Here is a 20,934-nt window from a genome sequence, read left to right on the forward strand (position 1 = left end):
ACTACTAAATGACAATGTAAACAACTGGAAAGGAGATTGCAAACTAGCAAGGACACTACAGAAAAGACCTCCTTCAAGACAGTCCTCAACCTCTACCACAGACAGTTGAGAACATCAAAGAAAAAGGCCTCAGCCTCACATGTTGAATCAAGCACCAATAACAGTAAATTACTCTTCAACATCGTCAATGAATTCTCCAACTCCACAGTTGCAACAAACAACATTACCCCCTCACAGGAACACTGCAACAATCTTCCAAACTTGTTCCACAACAATATCGCCAACATCTACAAAAACTTCAAATTCCAGCCCAAGGCCACTGACTTCTTCAAGCATCACAATGACCTCACTACCACCATAGGCATCTGACTAACCGAATGGAGCCAGCTTGCCCCAAAGGACATCTCCTCCATCATGAACTCAATCCACTCAGAGGGCCCAACCTCACCACATCTTCAACCTAGGTAAAGCCAGAATCAGCCACAGACTCACCACCTTTTTCAACACCTAACTGTCACTGCCACTTTCCCAGAGGACTGGAAACATGCATGAAGGGAACACCCTACTAAAGAAACCATTGGCAGGTCCCAGCAAACTCAACAACTCCTGACCGATCTCCCTGCTGCCATTCCCAACCAAAGTATTAGAACAAGCAGTGGTGGCTGGTGACATTTGAAAGTGGTGAGGCGTAAAAGTTTGGGATGAGTGCCCTATGACGAGTGAGGACAACTGTTGTCTTCCACCCTGAAACGCACACTTGTTACCCCTGTAAGCAATGTAAAACTCAAAGCAGTACACACACGTAAATTTGTTCACGATTGTGAAACCAGGTTTTGTAAATCACAAATGTGGCTTTACAATGCACAGGGCCACAATTCAGGAGGGTGACTTGAGTACTTAGAAGGGGGTTGCTAGCCAGGTTGAATTTGGGTCACGAAGCTGGGCAAATCCCTGTTCCTGTGCAATTGCCTTTTCTGACGCACCTCCAGGGGTTAAGAGGAAATGTTTATTTCCTATGACTTTGATGACTTAAGTAATTTTTGTGTGTCACAGATTTTCCCTGGTGAAAACATATGTGACGGCCTAGCCATAGATTTTGACCTTTTTGCCTCATGGTTATTTTCGCATTCTGAGGCAACAACGTATTAAATATTGAAGTGAGAAAAGGGTTGTGAAAAATCAGGTGTGTGAGGGGAGAGTAAACCCTAATTTTATACTGATACTTTTTGCATTCATGTAGAATTTTATCGCCTCCAGTAAAGCTAAGAGAAGACACGCCAAAGTCCTTGAAAAATTAAGTAGAATTCAGCTAGGTTAGTTTGTACAGGCACTGGTGCCCTGCACCCCCGTGTCTTTAGGCATTAGTCCAACATGCACCCATTAGGCCGTACAAGGTCTGACTCTCACCAGAGGAAGCCTTGAGGTGGCGTCATCTCTACAGATCTCAGATATTAGCCTCGTAGGTACACCGCACAGAGCGGAGCAAAGATTACAAATGGTGTGCACAGGCGCTGGTGAGATAGGTCCATGTGTACATATTCTGCACCATGGTGTGTTCAGATTTAGGAGGCCTGGCTTCAAGGATTCCGCTCCTGCCAGCTGGGGCTCAGGGGTCTGTGGACACGTTTACCATCTAAAGTATTTTATTGTACCACAGGTCGACTGTATTCCTATACTGTCAAGTTATCTGCCTCCCATTAGCTATTCCAGATGTGCATTTACCAAAATCATGACTTCCCCTGACTATGCACTTCGGCCACGGCCTGCAGCAACTCTCTGCTAAAATATTCGAATGCACCTATACCTCTACCCCCACTACTGCAGCACTGAGAGTCAGACGCTGCTGGGAATGCACCCCAACCCTGGCTTCTAGCACCCCGTAGTAATCCGACACTTTACCCAGGCACAGCTGTGCCAGTCCACCTTAGCCTAGACCTGCAGCACCCTCTGCCAGTCGAACACCGGACCAGACACATCTGGGCTGAACCCCATTTTGAGCTGTACTGTTTTCTATGAATGCACCCCTTGTGGCTGGAACAGCTCTGTTGATGCCCCCCATCTGGACCTGTCGTACTTCTCTGCTGATGCAGTGCCAGACCAGGCCCCGCCGAAGCACCAAAGAGCTGAGGCACTTAACGAGAATCTGAACCTGTGCCCCAATCACTCTGTCAGGGCCACACGATCGTAGACCGCTTTAAACATCGCGTTTTTCATAAGAAGGTGGGCGTTGAAGGCGAGGGTCTGATGTCTGCTTCCGGACACAGGCGTTTGTGAGGCTAAGTTCAGTACAGGCCATGTGGGCCACCCTTGCAAGAGAGACCACAGGGAAATACGGGCTCCCCTCATCACCAACCCTCTGGCAAATACATGCCCCAGGTCTAGAGCCCCCAAACCCACTGCAGGCAGTGGGCCACAGAACTGGCAATGTGGCCTGCTCACACGGGCCCTGAACAGCCGTTATTAATCTACGTACGTAGAGGTGGTAAAGGACACTTACACAATGACTCTAGTCTCACAGAGCTGCACTGCAAAAAGGTGCTTCTCTAAATGTCCTCGCACAAATCCAACACTGGGAGGCAGAAGTGCGTAGAGCTGGCAAAGTCTCTAGAGATCGCGCCATGCATTCTACGGGTTACGCGCTTGCCGTACATGTGAAAATTAAGTAAAATGAAAGTAAGAAACATAAATCCTGTGGTGTCGTCATTCGTCATGCTGCCATCTCAAAATGAGAAAATGGAGAGTGCACATGACTGCTTTCAGGGCCCATAACATTGGGCAAGCCACTACCCCCCTGTCCTCGAGCAAGACCGACTACCCGCCCGCCCCCAACCAGGCACTTCTGCTTTCTCGCAGTGCAAGAAGCGGAAACATAAAATGGTAGTTTTACCATTCTATTCAGTTTCCCACCACACGCTCATCACAGGGCTGAACAACATAGGCATCCAAGGAGCTGCTCTCAGATGGATAGCCTCTTTCCATACAGGAAGAATGCAAAATGTCAGCCTTTCCCCTTCACCTCTGAACCCAAGAAAATCATCTGTGGAGTACCCCATGGATCCTCGCTCAGCCCTACCCTCTTCAACACTTATATGATATCCATGCTCAGCATCGTCAAAACCCACGGACTCAACATCATATCCTAGGTTGATGACACACCACTCATCCTCTCCTTGTCTGAAGACACCACCAACACCGAGATCAACATCCACAACTGCACGACAGATGTTGCCAACCGGATGAAGGACAACTCCCTGAAGCTCAACATGTACAAGACAGAAGTACTGATTTTCGGAAACAAAATCTCCCCATGGGACGCATCCTGGTGGCCATCACAACTCTGACCTACTCCTACCCCCACTGACCACTCTAGGAGCCTAGGCATCATTTCGGACAACAAGTAAACCATGACGACTTCGATCAACTCTGTCTCCTCCTCCTGCTTTTTCATCCTCTGCATGCTACATAAGATATTCAAATGGCTACCTCAAAGCTCAAGACAACCCATCACTTAGGCCCTAATCTTCAGTCGACTGGAGTATGGCAACGCTCTCTACGCAGGGATCACAGCTCACCTCTCCAACGACTACAGACCATGCAGAATGCTGCAGCCAGACTGGTCCTGGACCTCCTAAGATGAAGCCACATCACCCCCTACATCAGGGAACTCCACTGGCTCCTTGTACAGAATAGATGCCAGTTCAAGCTCCTGACCCATATATTAAAGGCCATACACAACTGCAGACCTTCCTACTTGAACCACCTCCATAACTTCCATCAGCCCACCAAACACCTCCATTCCATGGCCCTTTTTCTTACCCTCACACCCCGTATGCAACATAGCAGATGCATAGGTCACTCCTCCTACCTAGCAGCAAACATTGGGAACAAGCTTTCATCTATGGACCTCACCATCTCTTCGAGAGTTCTGAGGGTCCCTGAAGACCTGGCTATTTGGCTAGTCATCTGGACCCTGCCAGCACCTGGATTCCCTCACGGGTGACAAGAAGCGCTTCACAAATCTACTGATTGATTGATTGTGCAAGTGTGCATGCATCTGTGTATAAAACTCATGCAGAAAAAAATATCCCACCAATCAATAAGACAAACAAAACTGTAATTTAACATTCAGGGGGCATCTCAAAGTCTTCCTGTTGATGCCCCATGTAGTCATTCCCCAGTGCTCACTATATGTGGAAGTTTTCATGCAACTGCCGTTGTTCTGTTAACACTCTGACATAGCCTTCCGGAGGTGGCCGAAAATGGCATCAGGGATGCTGTGAGCAGCCACGTCATTCATAAGAGAAACTGTCCAAGTAAACTTATGCAATGTGTTACTGGTACTGCCATCTTTCTCAACCATTGATCATTCCTGTTCAGAAGATGTAGCTATTAGTGAGTGAGCCTGCCAGTGTATATGTGAGTTTTCTCATGCATCCAAGACTCAAATCTGAATCCCATCTGAGTCACTCAGGAAATTTAGCATGTGAAGTGTTGCTCATGAACTGATTACAAACAAAGAAGTCTAAAGCCCTCCTCCACTTTGCAGGCTCCTTGCACTGCTCATAAATGCATCGAGTATCATTGTTATCGATTGTGTGTAATATTTGAAACTGGTTTAGTGGTAAATGGTTTTGGGTGGAACATGTGTAACAGTAGGAAGTAGAGATCTGTGGTTTTAAGAGTGGTGAGAGATTCAGGTCATCATCATTAGAAGATCCTAGCCCGCAGGGTTAATGCAAGAGGACACAGATGACATATAGATTGAAAGTTACTCAGCTAGGACAAATGGAGGACTTCCAGTTGAGTATTAGCACACAGGAAGGACTTCTAACATTGTTTTTGCCTCAGTCAGCACCCATGATGTGAGTAGGGACATTGTTAGAACAAAGAATCATTTCTTGTGTCTTGGAGCACAATTTAGCACACAAAGCTAATGATTTTTTGTGAAAGACCATGAAATGTTGCTGAGTTGAAATGCTTTAGTTTCTAAAGAAAAAAAAAGAAAGAAGTAAGCATGTCCTATTTTATACAGATGCAGACATCTGTTTTTCTAGAAGCTAGATTGGTCAAGTGGAACTTGCAGGATGTAGGATTCAATGGCTTGCACCCACAGCATGATCTGAAACAAAGATTGTTAGACCAGCAGTGGTTCACAGACTTTCCATCGATATGAATCTTGATTTAGGGGCATATTTATTAATATTATTTCACGCAACGCAGTGCAGCAAGGGCCCTTGCTGTGTTGCTTGAAAAGGAGAGAGCAGATATGCTCTATATTTACAAATATATGGTGCTTTTCTGCTCTCTTCTTCCACTGCTGCCCTCTGTGATGCCCAGTGCCAACGCAGGTTCACTTGAGCCTTGGTACATGGGTGCCGACGTTATGGGCAGGATTATTTCCTTGTAGGAAGGGATACCTTCCTGCACAGAAACAATCTTTAGAGGCATATTCCTCTTTCTACCTGTGCTTCAGAATGTAGCACACATGTGAAGAGGAAGTGATGAGGAGAAATAAACATATTACTCCCTACACCTCTGTCTGGTAGGAGCACCATTTTGGCACAAACCCAGGTTTACAAGTCTTTGTAAATCTGGGTTTGTTTCAGAATACATAGGTGGATGTATGGGAATGCCCATGCACCACCCATGTAACGCCTACCCAACACAAAGTACCACAAGGCTGCTTAGGTTAGTTTGCATTCACTCCACCATGCAAAGTGCCTTGCATTGCTAAGTAAATGCTAAACATTTTGCATCGGGGTTGTGCCACGAAAGTGAAGTGACTCAGACACAAAACCATAGTAAATCTGGGCCTTCGTTTTTATGGTCCTGATATACAAAACACATGTCACAAAGCAACATGTGCATACTGTACTACGACTGGGCTGTGATCTTGGCGTCAGTTTGCGATGTGATTGATGTTCTAATCAGTCGTATCACAAAATATACATTTGGAAAATCTTGCCTACCTAATGAATAATAATTAGGTAGGAGCCCTTCTGTGACCCCACTTCTCATTAGATTGCCTGCAAATGCAGGTTGTGTGCCTGCAAGGGATAGCAGGCCTCCATACTTTCGTTTACATTTCATTCCCTGCATGCACCAAAATCTCAAATACCAACTCCAAAACTTATGTTCAGGTTGATTTTCAGAAGCTGCTTTTCAAATACTAACAAGTTCACCCACATTTGCTTTGAGAATTATTGTTCAGAGATTGCATTACTTTAAGCCTTCAAATTCTTCTTAGTACCCAGGACAGTATAAATGGTTAGCTCAAATTCTCCAGCATTGCCCACAAGACTACCTCCACATACCCTCCTAAAGATCTAGTCCCAGATTTACTAACGCTTTGCACTGAAATGATGTCAGTACAGGGACACAACCTGGAGCAAAGGGTTTGAGTGGGACTTACTATCCAACACCAACCAGTATTTGCATCGGACAGTTCACCAAAGTAACACAATGTTGAGTTATGTGCTTCTTTATGCCAGGGGGCATTCAATCGGTGCTACATGGTGTTCCCATTCAACCACATATGCATTTGACGCAATTCCCGATTTACTAACATTCATAGATAGGAATTTGAGCTAAAACCGTTCATCTCCCCGAGGTAGACAAGGAGATGTGTTTGAAATGTACTTGTGTGCAGCATTGTACAGTACACATACAAGGCAGGAGTAGCCTTAAAAGATATTTTTGTACTGAAAGGATGCCCTTTCGGTACAAAACCTATACCATAGAGAACACACTCACCCTTGTACTGTAGCACAAGGATGTGTGTGTTGGCACTTGGCAACCAAAATTACTCCAGTGCTGGTAGAAATAAAAATGTGTCATATCACAGCAGAAATAGCAAATTCTTTCTACCTTTATACAACTCAAAGCAACGCAGTAGCTTTGGTTGCTGTGCTGTCTTGGGTAAAATATTAGTAAACCTTGGCCCTAATAAATACGCATTTTACTTTAATGCACTCTGCCATTGCCCCTGGGTATCCATATCAGCTGTTGCTAGTCCAGCCCTGATATGTGGTTGCCCAAGATGGATGGTCTGTTACTGAAAGGAAAGTCTGGGGATGTTTGTCAGAAACTGCTGATATTTCGAACATGTCGATCCAGCATAATTTGTATTTCTTGATTTTCAGATGTTTCCAATTATAATGAATTTGGGACAAACCTTGGTAAAAAATGTTCAGAAAAAGGGAGAACAAGATGAACCATTAGATATGAAACTGTAAGTAGGAAATGAAAGCATGTTGGTAAATCGTGGTTGGGCTGCAGGGGTGCTGCAATATGTTTTGAGTTGTCAGAGGAAAGGTGTAATTTGTAACAGTGTTGTGAATGAAAATGTGTACAATAGAGGGACTAACTCTTATGATCCTGCGAGAATTGAAAGTGTGAGGGAAATATTGGGATCTAAGACTGGGAGACATATTGAGCTTTGTAAGCGTATTGAGAGTTAAGTTTGTGTAAAGTGGGAATTGATGTGATTTGTTCAATGTTCTCTGAGGCTTGATTCACACAAGTGTTTGAGCACCTTTCTTTTTGACGCAGGGGTGCAAACGTAACCCCCTACTCGCAACCTTGGATTATGATGTTCCTCTAGGGAAGGGAGAAAGCATTTTTTTTAAATACACCAGGGACAATCTTTGTTATGCATACCACTGTTTTTTTTGCTTTTTTAAAAATATTTTTATTTGTCAACAGGAGGTCAGAAACAAATGTGTATACATACAAAACACATAAAGACAATATCCGTAAGGAAAAGAATATTTCACAGTAACAGTATTGGAGATTAGAGAGTCACTGTCTTAAATAATACAGAATTACAAAAATACATAAAGCAAACATCAATTTCTGGCCTCGTTGCTATCATTAATATCAATCGCTAAAATAGGAATCCCCATATAGCTTTTAGTTTTGTCATAGAATGAACACCCCTATCAATTGCCAGTGCATATTCCATTTCATACCTTTCCCAAACTAACATCCACCAATCAGTTATGGAGGGAGGACACGGGCTAATCTATACCCGGGCGATTACCAGTCTGGCAGCAACAAGTAAAATCAAGCATAAGCGAACAAGTCTAAAGCTCATATTCTCTGGGCCCATCATTATTTCCCTAGCCGAGAAAGTTGGACATATCCCTAGTCTCTGAAAACATATTTGACCCACCTGCTGCCAAAATAAGCCCAGTTTGGGACATGTTACAAACATATGAATTATATTAGCTGCATACAGATCACATCTAGAACATTTTGTCCTAACGTTAACTGAACCAGGTAAGGCCCATTTGGCTATTTTCTCCGGTGTGTAATACAACAGGCAAAGCATACGAAATCGTTGTAATCGCAAGTTGATGGAAAGAACTGAATCCCCTATAACGCTTAAAGCTTGTTCGATAGCACCTGCCATAACACCTATTCCCAAAGTCTTGCTCCATCGTTCCGCCAGCCTTACCCCATCGCCTTGTCTATTATCAGTAAGACATTTATACATATGACTTATGATAGATTTTGTCTTCTCCTCCTTATGCAAACAGTCCCAGACCTCTGAATTAGATATTTTTTATCAGGTTTGGATGTTTCGACAGACAGTCCCTAATTTGGAGATATTTAAAAAACATGTAGTCAGGTAACTTAAACTGTAGCTGTAGATTCTCAAAAGATGCGAGGCCACTACGATCATAGAGATCCCCAAGGGAGATAATCCAGCGTTTACCAACTACATCTTGGAACACCTCTGGGAATATCGGGTTACCCCATAAGGGGAGTCTATCATTATAAGATGGGAGATTACACCTAGAACAGATTGCACACCATATATACGTAGTATCTCGTTAAGTCTTGAACTTAACTCTTTTGAAGTAATTTGGGTAAATAATTCTATATAAATACATGCCACTGTCCTCAGCCAACATAAATTGATGATAAAAGGTAGTGTATAAGGGATTTAAAAGACTATGGAAACGACCAGCAAAGGCAGACCAAAAATACATTTTGAAATCGGGGAAATCAACCCTGCCCTGATTATATGGGAGCTTTAGCAGATCGATAGCTCTCCGTGCTTTTTTGTAACCCCAAATGAAACTGCTTAAAACCCCCTCTAATATTAAAAAAAATAATATTAGGAACCCGCAGGGGAGTAGCTCGAAATGATACAGAAATGTTGGTCGTATCTTCATTTTGATAATGTTAGAACGTCCAATAATACCAATGGGTAGTTCATGCCATCTCTTCAGTGATATAGCTGTATCTTTAAGTAAAGACTCATAGTTCAAAGAAAATATCTTATCTATCCTTGACGAGAGTTTAACCCCAAGTTAGGTAGCGACTGAGCAAACCCCATAGATTAAAGCACTAGGTTTATGGTTAAGAATTATTTGAGTTTTTCTTGCATTTAGTTTGTATCCAGAAACAGAGCCAAACCTAGCTGCCTCCTTCTCAATTAATTTGATCGCTCGGGCTGGCTCTGTTGTGAAAACCGCAATGTTGTCTGCATAAGCGATTGCTTGGAGAGGAGTTACACCAGACATTAATGGCGAGATTTGAGGGTTGGATTGTAAAGCATAAATAAATGGTTCAATGTATAAGGCGAACAGCAGGGGTGAAAGAGGACAACCCTGTCGTGTACCCCGGAAAATTGAAAAGGGCGGTGATTGTAAGCCTAGATATATTAATTTGGTATTGGGGTTTATCATATAAAGCCTGAATCCATTGTTTATATAGTCCCTTAACCCCGATTGTTGTAAGTAGGAACCATAAAAAATCCCACTCAACCCTATTGAAAGCTTTTTCAGCGTCTGGGAGTATCATGCCAATAGGAATTTACTTCTTCCCTGCTATATCAAATGCACAGACTGCTGTGTTAACATGGGGAGTAGTGTCTCTGCCTTGAATAAAGCCGTGTTGATGAGGAGAGACCACTGCCGACATGATAGGGGCAAGCCGGTTAGCTAGTATTTTTTAGAAGATTTTAGCATCAGCATTAATAAGTGAAATTGGTCTGTATGACCCACATTCGTCAGGAAGTTTATTTTTTTTCAAAAAGAATACTATCTGAGTCATAGTCCAAGATTCAGGTGCCTTACCCTTACTGCCAATATGTTGTATAACTGATCTAAATGGTTCAACCAGTAGATCTTTAAATATTTTGTAAAATTCGAGGGGTAAAGAATCTTCCCCAGCCGCCTTGCCCGTTGTCAGCGTTGATAATGCCTTTTCTATCTCTTCCCTTGTGATATCTTTTTCCATTGAGGTTGCAGTCTCCTCACTCAAAGTAGATAGACATCTGCCCCACGCATATAGCTGAATGTCTTCCTCTTTTGGTACTATAGTTGAGGTATATAGCGCTTGATAATAAATAGAAAATTGCTCTAAAATCTCTAGCGGCTGAGTATGCAGTATGCCATTTGCCGCTTTTATACCTCTAATGTGAATTTTAGCTCTATCATCTGCAACCTTATGAGCTAAGATCCTAACTATTTGCTCACGCTACTCGTATTGTGTAAAGCGATATTTATCAAACCTGACCGCTATTCTTTTTCTAAATACTTTTTTTGTAGCTACTCTAAGATCTATTAGAGAAAGAAGCAGTTGTTCTTGATTCTGAGTGCCCAACAAAACTGACTCTGCATGTTGTTCTTCGATCTTTCGCACAGCTAGAATAGCCTCCTTAGCTGTAGTTCTCCTTGCTTTGTTTTATTGCCATATATATTGTTGAGTTGTGCCTCTAATAACTGCTTTCCAAGTATCCCAAACTGTCAATGGAGAGGCAGAGCCAACATTTTCTTTAAAGAATATTTCTAGCTGTTTCCGAGTAGTGGTAATATATACACTATCCGAAAGCAAGTATCTTGGGAAAGAGAAGGGTCTAAACATCTTGTCTAGTACTAACGTCTGTAATGATAATATTATAGGATTGTGATTGGACATAACACGTGGGCATATTTCCAAATCTGATGTCGATATTATTATTTGATCCGAAGCCCATGCCATATCAATTCTCGAATACGATTGATGTGGAGCAGAATAGTACGTATACCCTGGAATGTCTGGGTACAAATATCTCCATACATCCCTAATTAACTGCAGACGACCTAATTCCACAATTGCAGTCCTAGTTTTATGCATTCTACAAGTAGACCCACGTCTAGTAGTATCAATATTGTAGTCCATAATGCAGTTAAAATCCCCTATTACCACCCTTTCTCCTTCCCAATTCAACATTTCCATATTCAATAAATCAATACTGAAAAGTCATCCAAATTAGAACCATATAAAGCAGAAAAACATATTTCTTCCCCTTGATTTACAACTGAGCTTTTGCCCGTCTACCCGCCTGATCAGCCAATATCTTATGTGTGACACATTCAAAACGTTTATGCTTTAATATTGTAACCCCCCTTATTGAACAGGTCTGTGACGTACATACAATAATTTCATAGCCCAATTGTTGCAAAAAATTCCTATCTTTATAAGAAAGATGTGTTTCTGTTAACAGAGCTAACTGAGGATTAGACATTCTTATCTCTTCGTGCACTAGTTGCCTCTTAAGTTTGCTATTGAGTCCAGCAACATTTCAAGCTAGACATTTAATCTGATCCATTGCCAAAGTTGTTCATTTCCGATGACTTACTACCCAATACTGTATATACTCTTATTCTCCTGCAGGATCCCTCCTTATTATCTTCATTTGTAAATTTGTGTCTGAATTCTTTATGTACCCTCGTGTTGACATTTTCGTGCTTAACAAGAGACCACCCTCCCCACCCCAAACCCTTAGCAACCCCCACCCTGTATCGAGAAAGAGGATTCTTTTTGGGTTTTTTGGGGAGGAGCAAGATGGCGGACTGACGCCGCCAGGGAGTGCAGGCACATGAAGCGGCTCCCGAGGCATTTACACCCACTACCCTACAGTTACGGCAGAAGTTATGGGAAAAATAAGTCACTGAGGAATCAGAAAAAAGTGTGAGAAGAACGGCGGTTTACCGGGAGAGCCGACAGCGGAGATCGCTGAGACGGATGCAGGCAGCGGCGCCTCGAGGTATACAGCGGCTTCTCTGCGCATCTCGGATCACCCGCCTGGTGTTTGGGAGGAAGCGGGCGATTCATTGGCAGAGGCTGGTCCCTGTTACAGGCGTTGACTCAGAAATGGCACCTCCGAAGGTAACGGCCAGAATAACGCGCGATCGCAAGGGCGACGGGGACAGTAGCTGAAGGATTTAGTGAAAATTAAGTGGCACCGGAGGCATTGCTATCGGCGAGGGAGAGAGATGACGCCGCACTAAGAGTCAGTAAGCCATTACTTCCACTTTTGCAATCACGGAAAGCGGCAGAGTTACTCGTGGGTGGTGTTCCCTCTGCTCATACCAGTGGCAACAAAATAGCAGACTTTTTAATGGAAGCCATACACGTGAAACAATGTTGCTCTGAGACTGCTCTCGTTAATGAGTGTAATGAATTGGGGCTCAGGTGCGGGTCTGGCTCTGGGCTGGTGCAAAGGGCTGATGGCTCTGAGAATTTGTGTATGCAATTAGACGCTTTAACGGCTACACATGAGTCAATAGCTGAGTACAGATCTGAGTCTACCAAACCTATGTCACAGAATGAGTCAGCCGAAAACAGCCTACAAAATGAATCTGTTTGCAATTTGGACGATATAGCCAATTCATGTAGTAATGAAGATTCAGGGACTGTCGAAATATTGGGCCCCGAGCAGATCCTAGGGGCAAGCGAAGGGGCAAGTGATTATCTTTTGGATAAGACTTTAACAGCACTGTATACCTTGGCTTCCACTAACCCACGCTCTGAGGTGGAACTCGGATTTGATCTGCAATCCCCATCACGGATGTTGTCGAGTGATAGCGAGGCATGCGGCGGAGAGGGTCGACATGATCTGCAAAGTCCCTCGCTAACTCCTGCTCAATCATTGGAAAAGAGGGTGGAGATGGCACCATCACTACCTGTGAAAAAGAAAAATACTAGGTCCAAAAATACTAAGGGTAATAAGAAAACTCCAAATAAGCTTGACCAGCAACGCATCGCCTCTCCGCGAAATAAGATTATACAACTGATACCTCCTTACGACGCTGGTTTCAAGCAAAGGGGGGGGGTCAAGCCAATAATTTCTCGACTGTCGGGTACCAGCCCAGTAGAGGCCGGCCCTAGTAATATAGTGTTAGAAGCAGAAATAGAAACAGAAGCCGAGCCAGACAACAGAGTGCCTGGACCCGGACCTGTTTCATCTCTCGACCAGTCATCTAGCACTAATACCAACTAGCCCCTCTTCGGTATATGATGTACTACAGACATCACAGCATGAAGATACTGCGCAACTAACAGAGCAGCTCCTTGATCACAAGGAGCCAACACTTACTTTGATTTTTCAGGCCTTGAAGGATCAGAGACAAGAAGCACAGGAGCATTATGCTCAAGTCAGAGCTGATAATCATGGTAATCAGCAGGCATTGCAAGAGGTGGCACTAAAAGTAGGGACACTTTTGAATGATGTTGCGGAACTACAACAGTGGGTAGCAGACAATGAGGCGACCATCTCACAAACGGCGGAGTCGCTTCAGACTCATGATGTTCATATCACAGCTATCCAGCTTAAAGTCGAGGATTTGGAGAATCGCCAACACCGACACAATTTAAGACTGTTTGGTGTTCCAGAGGGGAATGAGGGGGGCAGATTCTAGAGCCTATATAGTACAGCTCTTACAAAAGGCTTTCCTGGACCTGGGGGACTGGGACTGGGATTGCCAGGTACAAAGGGCTCATAGTTTACAAACTAAAGATCATACACTGCTTAGCTTACCGTGAGGGTTTAGAGAATTTGCAAGCATATCTATGCTCAATTGTTCCCATAAATAGGCATTGTGTTATTTAGTGAACAGAGGAGTTCATATGACCATCTAGGTGCATCCGCTTGCAATAACAATATGTCCCTGATAACCTGTCTGAAAATGCTACTGCTTGACTCACTTCAGGGCATCGGAAAATAGAACGCGTCTGCAATGCTGCCAAGACAGTGGTTGCCTTTGGGTGGTGCTTTATATGCCACCTCTTAATGGCCAGTCAATGCACCCCCTGATGGTCTCCTGGCCTCTGCGCCCATGTCCATAATACAGGATGTGGGACCCAAAAACAAGGCGTTTCCCCTCATTTGCATAGGGCCATAAAGGAGATAAAGAATGCAGTTTGCAGATGTAAGATAGTCATTCAGGCACCTCAATGGAAGCACTTACTAGAAGGTGCAATGATGCACTCCTTTCAGTGAAGCCAACGCCTATGCCATCTATATTTTAAGGACCTGGTAATAATACCTCTTGCATACAGTTGTGCTGCCAAGCCAATGCTCCAATAAAGCACACCAAGGGGGGCCATTTTCTCATTAATCTCAGTGCGGCTTTTGATACCGTCAACCATCAAATTCTCATTACAAGATGTCACGAGATGGGGATGAACGGTACCGCACTGAGATGGATAGCCTCCTTTCTGGAAGGCCGCACATTCCAGCTCTTTGAGGAGAATGTGACTTCTAGGAATGTGCCTTTGAAGAGTGGAGTGTCTCAGGGCTCATCACTTAGCCCCACTCTTTTTAATATTTATATGTGCCCCTTGGCTAAAATAGTGGAGGCATTCGGCATACAAATTGTTATGTATGCCGACGATACTCAGTTGATTGTCTCCCTTAAAAACCCAGGACATCCAGGAAGTAATCTTTCCAGATGCCTGGAGGAGATATCCGTGTGGATGAAAGAGTCCTTCCTCCAGCTCAATGGATCAAAGACAGACCTTATGCTGCTGGGAAAACCCCTGCCTCCAGACATGCCGTTAGCATGGCCTAGTTGTATGGGAAACCCGCCCACTCCTAAAAAACACATCAAGAGCTTAGGAGTCTGGCTTGACGCAAGATTAGACATGAAGACACAGGCTAGCAAGGTAGCTGGGTGCTGCTTCGGGATTTTGAAGTCAGCACGAAAGATCTTGCCTCTTCTCCCATTTCATGCAAGAAGACTACTCCTCCAGGCACTAATACTGTCGCGTCTGGACTACGCTAATGCCCTATACTTAGGAGCCCCCCAGTCTACAATATGCATATTACAGAAGGTCCAGAACTGTGCGGCAAGAATTCTCTTGCAAGTTTCGCGGCTAGACTCAGCAAAAAAAGCTATTAGACAATTGCACTGGCTCCCTGTTCTAGAAAGGATCAAATTCAAGGCACTCTGTGTCACTCACAAGATCATGGCCGCGAATGGTCCTCCAATCCTTCAAAAGATAGTTTCTCCATACCATCCTAAAAGGCACCTTCGCTCTGAAAATAAGCGCCTTGCCATGGTACCGAGAATTGTCAGGACCAGATGTGGAGGTCGTTGTTTCTCCTATGTCGCTTCTAAGACTTGGAACACCCTCCCAGACTCTATCCGTTTGGAGGAGGAACACCTGCCCTTTCGACGGCTTTTGAAGACGCATTTTTTTCCTAAGGTATAATTTAATCTGCCCCTCGCCGTCTGGTTCTCAGCGCTGGGAGGCCCTAGGGTAGCCATGCGCTCTATAAATGCCTCTTTCATTTCATTTCATTTCATTTCATTAAACCATTTTTAGACTTCATTAAAAATGTTGCAGTTCATAGATACATTTAACCATTCCATAACTGTCACATTTAGACCAATTCAGCCAAATGAATTAGGAGGAGGGAAAACACATTCTCTCACTTTTAAATAAATGTTTTAAAAACACCAGTAGGCACACGGTGAGTTACCAAGTCGGTCTTTAGCAATGGGGATTAGCAGTCCCCACACTCTGGCTTGGCTTATTCTTGTGTCACCCTACTGATCAAGAGCCAAATTTCACTAGACGCTGGAACACTAATCTCCTGGGCTGGGGGCACTGCACACTAGAAGGGAAGTCAGAAAGACTTTTATGGAGCATCTAGTCTTGTCCCTGTTGAATGTGGCATGCAGTTACTCTGATCCAGTGCTGCAACTGACTGCGGACCATGGGCAAATTAGTGAAATGGTATTGCCAGCTATTCATTTGGTTTTCTCCTCTATTTTCTTCTCTTCACCCTTACTGCAATGTAACAGCTTCTGCTGGTGCCGCATAAGCAGGGATCTTGTTACCCGCGGCCATTTTTTATATTCTTTGGCAACTTTCTGTTATGGCAGGCTATATATGGGAAAGCTCGCCCAGCTCCCCTGTGAAGGCTGAATCTGTTACTTTTTTTGTGAGATCAGATCTCTGTAAAGTATCAATGGATAGACGTTGTCAACTGCGACAAATAATCGAACCTTGAAATGCCACTGGAGCACAACTGTTTCTGCAGGAACCTGCACGTTTGAAGGTTCTGCGTGGGGGCCAAACACAATTTTTCTTGTCTGTAAAAGAGGCAAAAGAGGCCATTGGTAGATGGCAATCTGAGGTGGCAGGTAAAGGTTGAGGTGTATATCGAGGGTTTTTTATATATTCTGTTTTCTCCTCTCCCCTCTCTTCGTTTATTTTTATTTTTCTCTCTCTTCATTCTTTTTACTCCTTTCTCTTCTCCTTTATTCTCTCTTTTCTCCTTTTTTCTATTTGTAGGGTGTATATGGCTCGGGAGCCACCGTGGTAATACTGACTCCAAGTAGCTGCCTATCAGCAGCAGCTCAACTAAGGGGATGAATCCTCCTTCGCATACCATTGTTTATCTTAAGTTTATTTCTATTTGTGTACCTTGACACCACCTACATATATTGGTGTTAGAAAGGGCAAAATTGCCCCTTTCATGTAAAGGTCTCTAAACTCTCAGTGAAAAAGTGGCCCACACTTTGAGATGCTGTGCACTATTCCATTTGTTTTTTTAACATAATTAAAGCTATTCACATAAAGCTACAGCTCCGTTTTTCAGCAGTCAAAGGGTCTCCCTAGAAACCTCATCATTTCACATTCTAAATCTGGTCTGACTTAGCCATGAAAAGGGTCTTTGGTATAGTGGGTATGCGAACACAGGTCACAGTAAACACCACTCTTCGTGGAGAATCCACCCTCTCCGGGTTCTTACTAGAGTGGGGTCACTAACAGCCCTCTGCCAGTTTGGACTTGTTAACAGTAAACTTCCTATGCATCCTGTTTCATATCACGTTGGACAGTCTGGGTGAAAACGCAGTCTCGGCACTCCTAGGGGGATCTGATATTTGCCATTATCTCCATACAATCACCCATCACCATGTCTTGGTAATTCAAACCGATTACTTCTCACAGATTCAGGGAGTCTATGTTCTCGCCTACTCCTTTCCTCTGAAAATCAATGAAGTGGTGTCACATCTTTACCCTACTACCTGCAGGTATACAGTTTCATGAGGATGTTAGAGGCATCTCACCTCTAAATAGGCAAACCTCACTTCCCAACACTGTACTAATACTAAGGAACCCTAGACTCACCAAGCTTGTGGTGCATCTCTCACATAGATGATTCACTACTCCTAGTTAAGTTACCTGGGTCGGATGACCCCAGGAGCATTGGATCCCTCCTACACTGAGAGGGGTGCGGGTAGTGCTATAAATTCAAAGGGGCATGTGAAACCTCATGCTACCATGACCGAGAAAACTCTCATATTTCTACGTACACAGATGAACTGTGATGAGTGTAGGAGAAATCCTGCATTTACTCCATGTGTATAATATGGTGTGGTGCAGCATCTGCATTACTGGTGCTAGTTCCAAATCTTCTCAAGAAACCTCCATGTCACATCTAGCAATTGGGCTCTGAACATTAGGATTGTCTTTTGTGATTTGCCTAGCTTGTCTTTGGTGATTTATTTATAAGTGGTTGTCCTGCTTGTGTTGGTTGATGGAGAGTAAAGATGTTGTCCTTCAGTAATAGTTATGTTATAAGCAGTCTGTGATTTTTTTTTCTTTCTCTGGTTGTATATGGTTGCAGATGGATTTGCCCTTCATTAGTATCAATATGGGCTAGGAGGTTGCGATACTGAATTGGGCTTGTGGGAGGCCACATGTCCATGTTTAAAAACATGGGCCATAGGCAAGAGCTTGCAGTACTGTGCCTGGTGCAACATAGTTGGTAGTGTGAAGGAGGCTTAATCATTTTGGAAGGATGATCTCATCTTTTTTATAGTTAGACTGGTGATTTCAATATAGTATTGTTGTCATTATTTTTTTTAATATTGGAAAGTAAATTAATCTTCTATTACATTTCATTAGAAACAAACCGTAATCTCAAATATTCTTTTTGAGGAATCATATATTTATATAAAAAAAAAAAAACTCCACTTGTTCATGCACAAAAGCTTGTTCTGCAAGCCTTTTTTTGATGCTACTCCAGTGCTCTGCAAATCAGTTACATAATCCATTGCCTTTATGGTACAGCGCTCCACAAATTAATATCCTCTTGATTTTCTTTCTTCAAATGAGGGGGGATCAATTGATTTCCAATTTTGTGCTAATAATGATTTAGCAACCATGGATGTGAAATACTTACTTGGAAGAGATGATGAGAAAATTAGTGCAGGTTACTCACAGGGCAGACTACTCAAACCAAAATGCTGCCTCTTGGTTATGTACATATGCCCCAAAAAGGGGACAATTATAAATAAACTTGTACACCTATCTCTAACTCTCACTAAAAGGGCAATTGTCACTGTTTGGAAACCCCAGTAGTTACCAAGAGTACAGAACTGGTTGGAGCTGGCAATTTATTGGGCAGAGATTGAATTAGACGTCACCCGAGCGGACAATCACAAAGATCTGGGTAAGCGAGAGCATACACAAACATGTGAAGACCTTCTGAATTTCTTCCATGAAATACTGCCACAAAGGAATGACATCCCCTGCACTGTACTGGTTGACCCTTCAGGTACCCCAGAGGAAGTGGTAGAAAGTCATTTTTGCACATCAGGCACAATGGGCTGTGGAAATTGGGTCCTAGTTTGAATTTTGAGACATGCTCAGATAACAGGCTAAAGAAATGAAATGAAGTAGGGGCTTTCTAATGGGCTCCTTAGCCATTCATTTTGGTCATCCATACCGTCTTGTGTAGCCCAATGCTGGTGATATAGGGTGCTGAACTTGTAGGTAACACCACAATCACCCCACATCACCTTCAGATAGGCAGACATAACATGTGCGCCACTATCTGAGACCACCTCCTTTGGGAAACCCAATTTGATGAACACACCAAGTAGGGCCCTAGCCACTGAAGGAACAGTGACTGTTCTTAGGGGTAATGCTTCTGGATATCTTGGGTCGAGATACACTGGCACCAAGATATATCCCTTCCCTTAGTCAGTTGGTGGGTCCAGGGGACTAACAATGTCCACCTCCAGCCTTTCAAAGGGAGTCCCAACCACTGGCAGTGGTTTCAAGGAAGCCTTTGGCTTGACCCCTGTCTTGCCACTGCCCTGACAGGTTGCACAGGAGCTGCAAAACCTCTTTATTTTGGCAGTGTTATAAGGCCAATAGAAATGGTTAACCAACATGTTCCATGTCTTACTGACCCAGGCAACCTGCCAAGGAGATGTAATGGCTCAATGTGAGAAGGAATTATCTATACCTTTGGGGGACCACCAACCTCCTGGTGGCCCCTTCTTTGAGGTCTCTTGCCTCAGTATATAGGACTCCCTCATCCCAGTAGACTTTGCAGAATCCACTGACATCACCCCTCTCTTACCTCTAGGCTTTCTGCCACAGGCCCTCAAGAGTGGGTGTCAGAGCCAACAAAACTTGGATCCGTGGGAATTGTACCTTCCTAGAGATCCACCTTTTGGCAGCTTTGGCTCTGCTAATTCACACCACATGAAAAGAGTGGCCAAACAGGGGGGAAGGGTTGAAGGGTAGTTACAGCAGGGAGGGAGACCTGAAAAATAATTCACAACAAAACAGAAACAATTATAAAGCACACTACCTAAATAAGCTGGGGTCACCACAGGAAATAGAAAGCCTACAGTAGGTGACTAATTGCAATGGACAAACAATAAAAAGTTCATATGATAATTATCAAAATAATATGACAGCTCAGTATAACCATTCTGTAAACACACAGCGTGTGATGCATATATACTAGAAGAAAATAAAAGATAACACCCCCGAAAGAAAAATAGACATAAGATGTATTTCATATCACGAATCCTAATTCACAATTTTACCATATACATATTTCCTCCAAAAGAAGAGTGCAAAAATAAATTGTTCCACAGTTCAAGATCCCCTTTTTCTTTCCCACCTTTCATAGACGTCCTTATAGAGATAATAATACTCCAGAAATAATTTGTTTCTCTTACACTAGAATTAGTAGAAGGGGAAAACATATGTCTTTAGTGCAATAGTGCTGTACATTTGCATTGTCAACTTAAAAGGAATGTGGCTAGTGATTCATAATATTTTGAGTGCACTCGAAAAGAGCAAAAGTCATCAAAAAAGAATTGTAATCCAAGAACCGGCAACTGATCCTTTAGGAAATCATCTGGAAAGAGTTCTCATGCAAAAAGCCCCAGTCTCTAATCCAAACAGAACAACTGGACGCCTCTACCACAACCGAGGATACTATACCAGTAACAGCAAAACTTGTCCCATAATGGTGCACACCGAGACACAGTTCCAAAGACAGATCATTCTGTACCGCCACCAATGAAGGCTCACATGAGGACAGGAATGCATGTGACAATGCTGGACTGCCGAAATCAAAAGTCTAGAATAATTGACGCTCAATCCTCATTTCCGGATCATTTAAATATGGTTCCGATCACCTGTTGTTTTCACTCCACATCGTGGCGGCCATCTGTTAGCAGGTCTGTTAGCACACAACCACCATGGTTTTCCTCGCAAAACATGCGATTTGCCACAGAACTGTGTTTTCTTTTCTCCAAAATCAGGTCTGGTATAGGTGCATACACTGCCAGTCGTGACAGTGGGACATTCTCTCTGACACCACTCCTCCTT

General features: G+C 43.4%; 1 protein-coding gene across 3 annotated transcripts in view; it reads left to right on the forward strand.

Moving 5' to 3' along the window:
• LOC146796555 (cytochrome P450 3A24-like) overlaps positions 1-20,934 on the forward strand; it is a 318,208-nt gene that overhangs the window by 179,704 nt on the left and 117,570 nt on the right. For all 3 annotated transcript variants that reach the window (XM_085629191.1, XM_085629190.1, XM_085629189.1), the window contains exon 6: positions 7,143-7,231. In XM_085629191.1, coding sequence (XP_085485317.1) covers positions 7,143-7,231 — 89 coding nt within the window. The remainder of the gene's footprint in view (positions 1-7,142; positions 7,232-20,934) is intronic.

The sequence above is a fragment of the Triturus cristatus genome, chromosome 10 (assembly GCF_964204655.1).
Source record: "Triturus cristatus chromosome 10, aTriCri1.1, whole genome shotgun sequence".
Classification (NCBI taxonomy): Eukaryota; Metazoa; Chordata; class Amphibia; order Caudata; family Salamandridae; genus Triturus; species Triturus cristatus.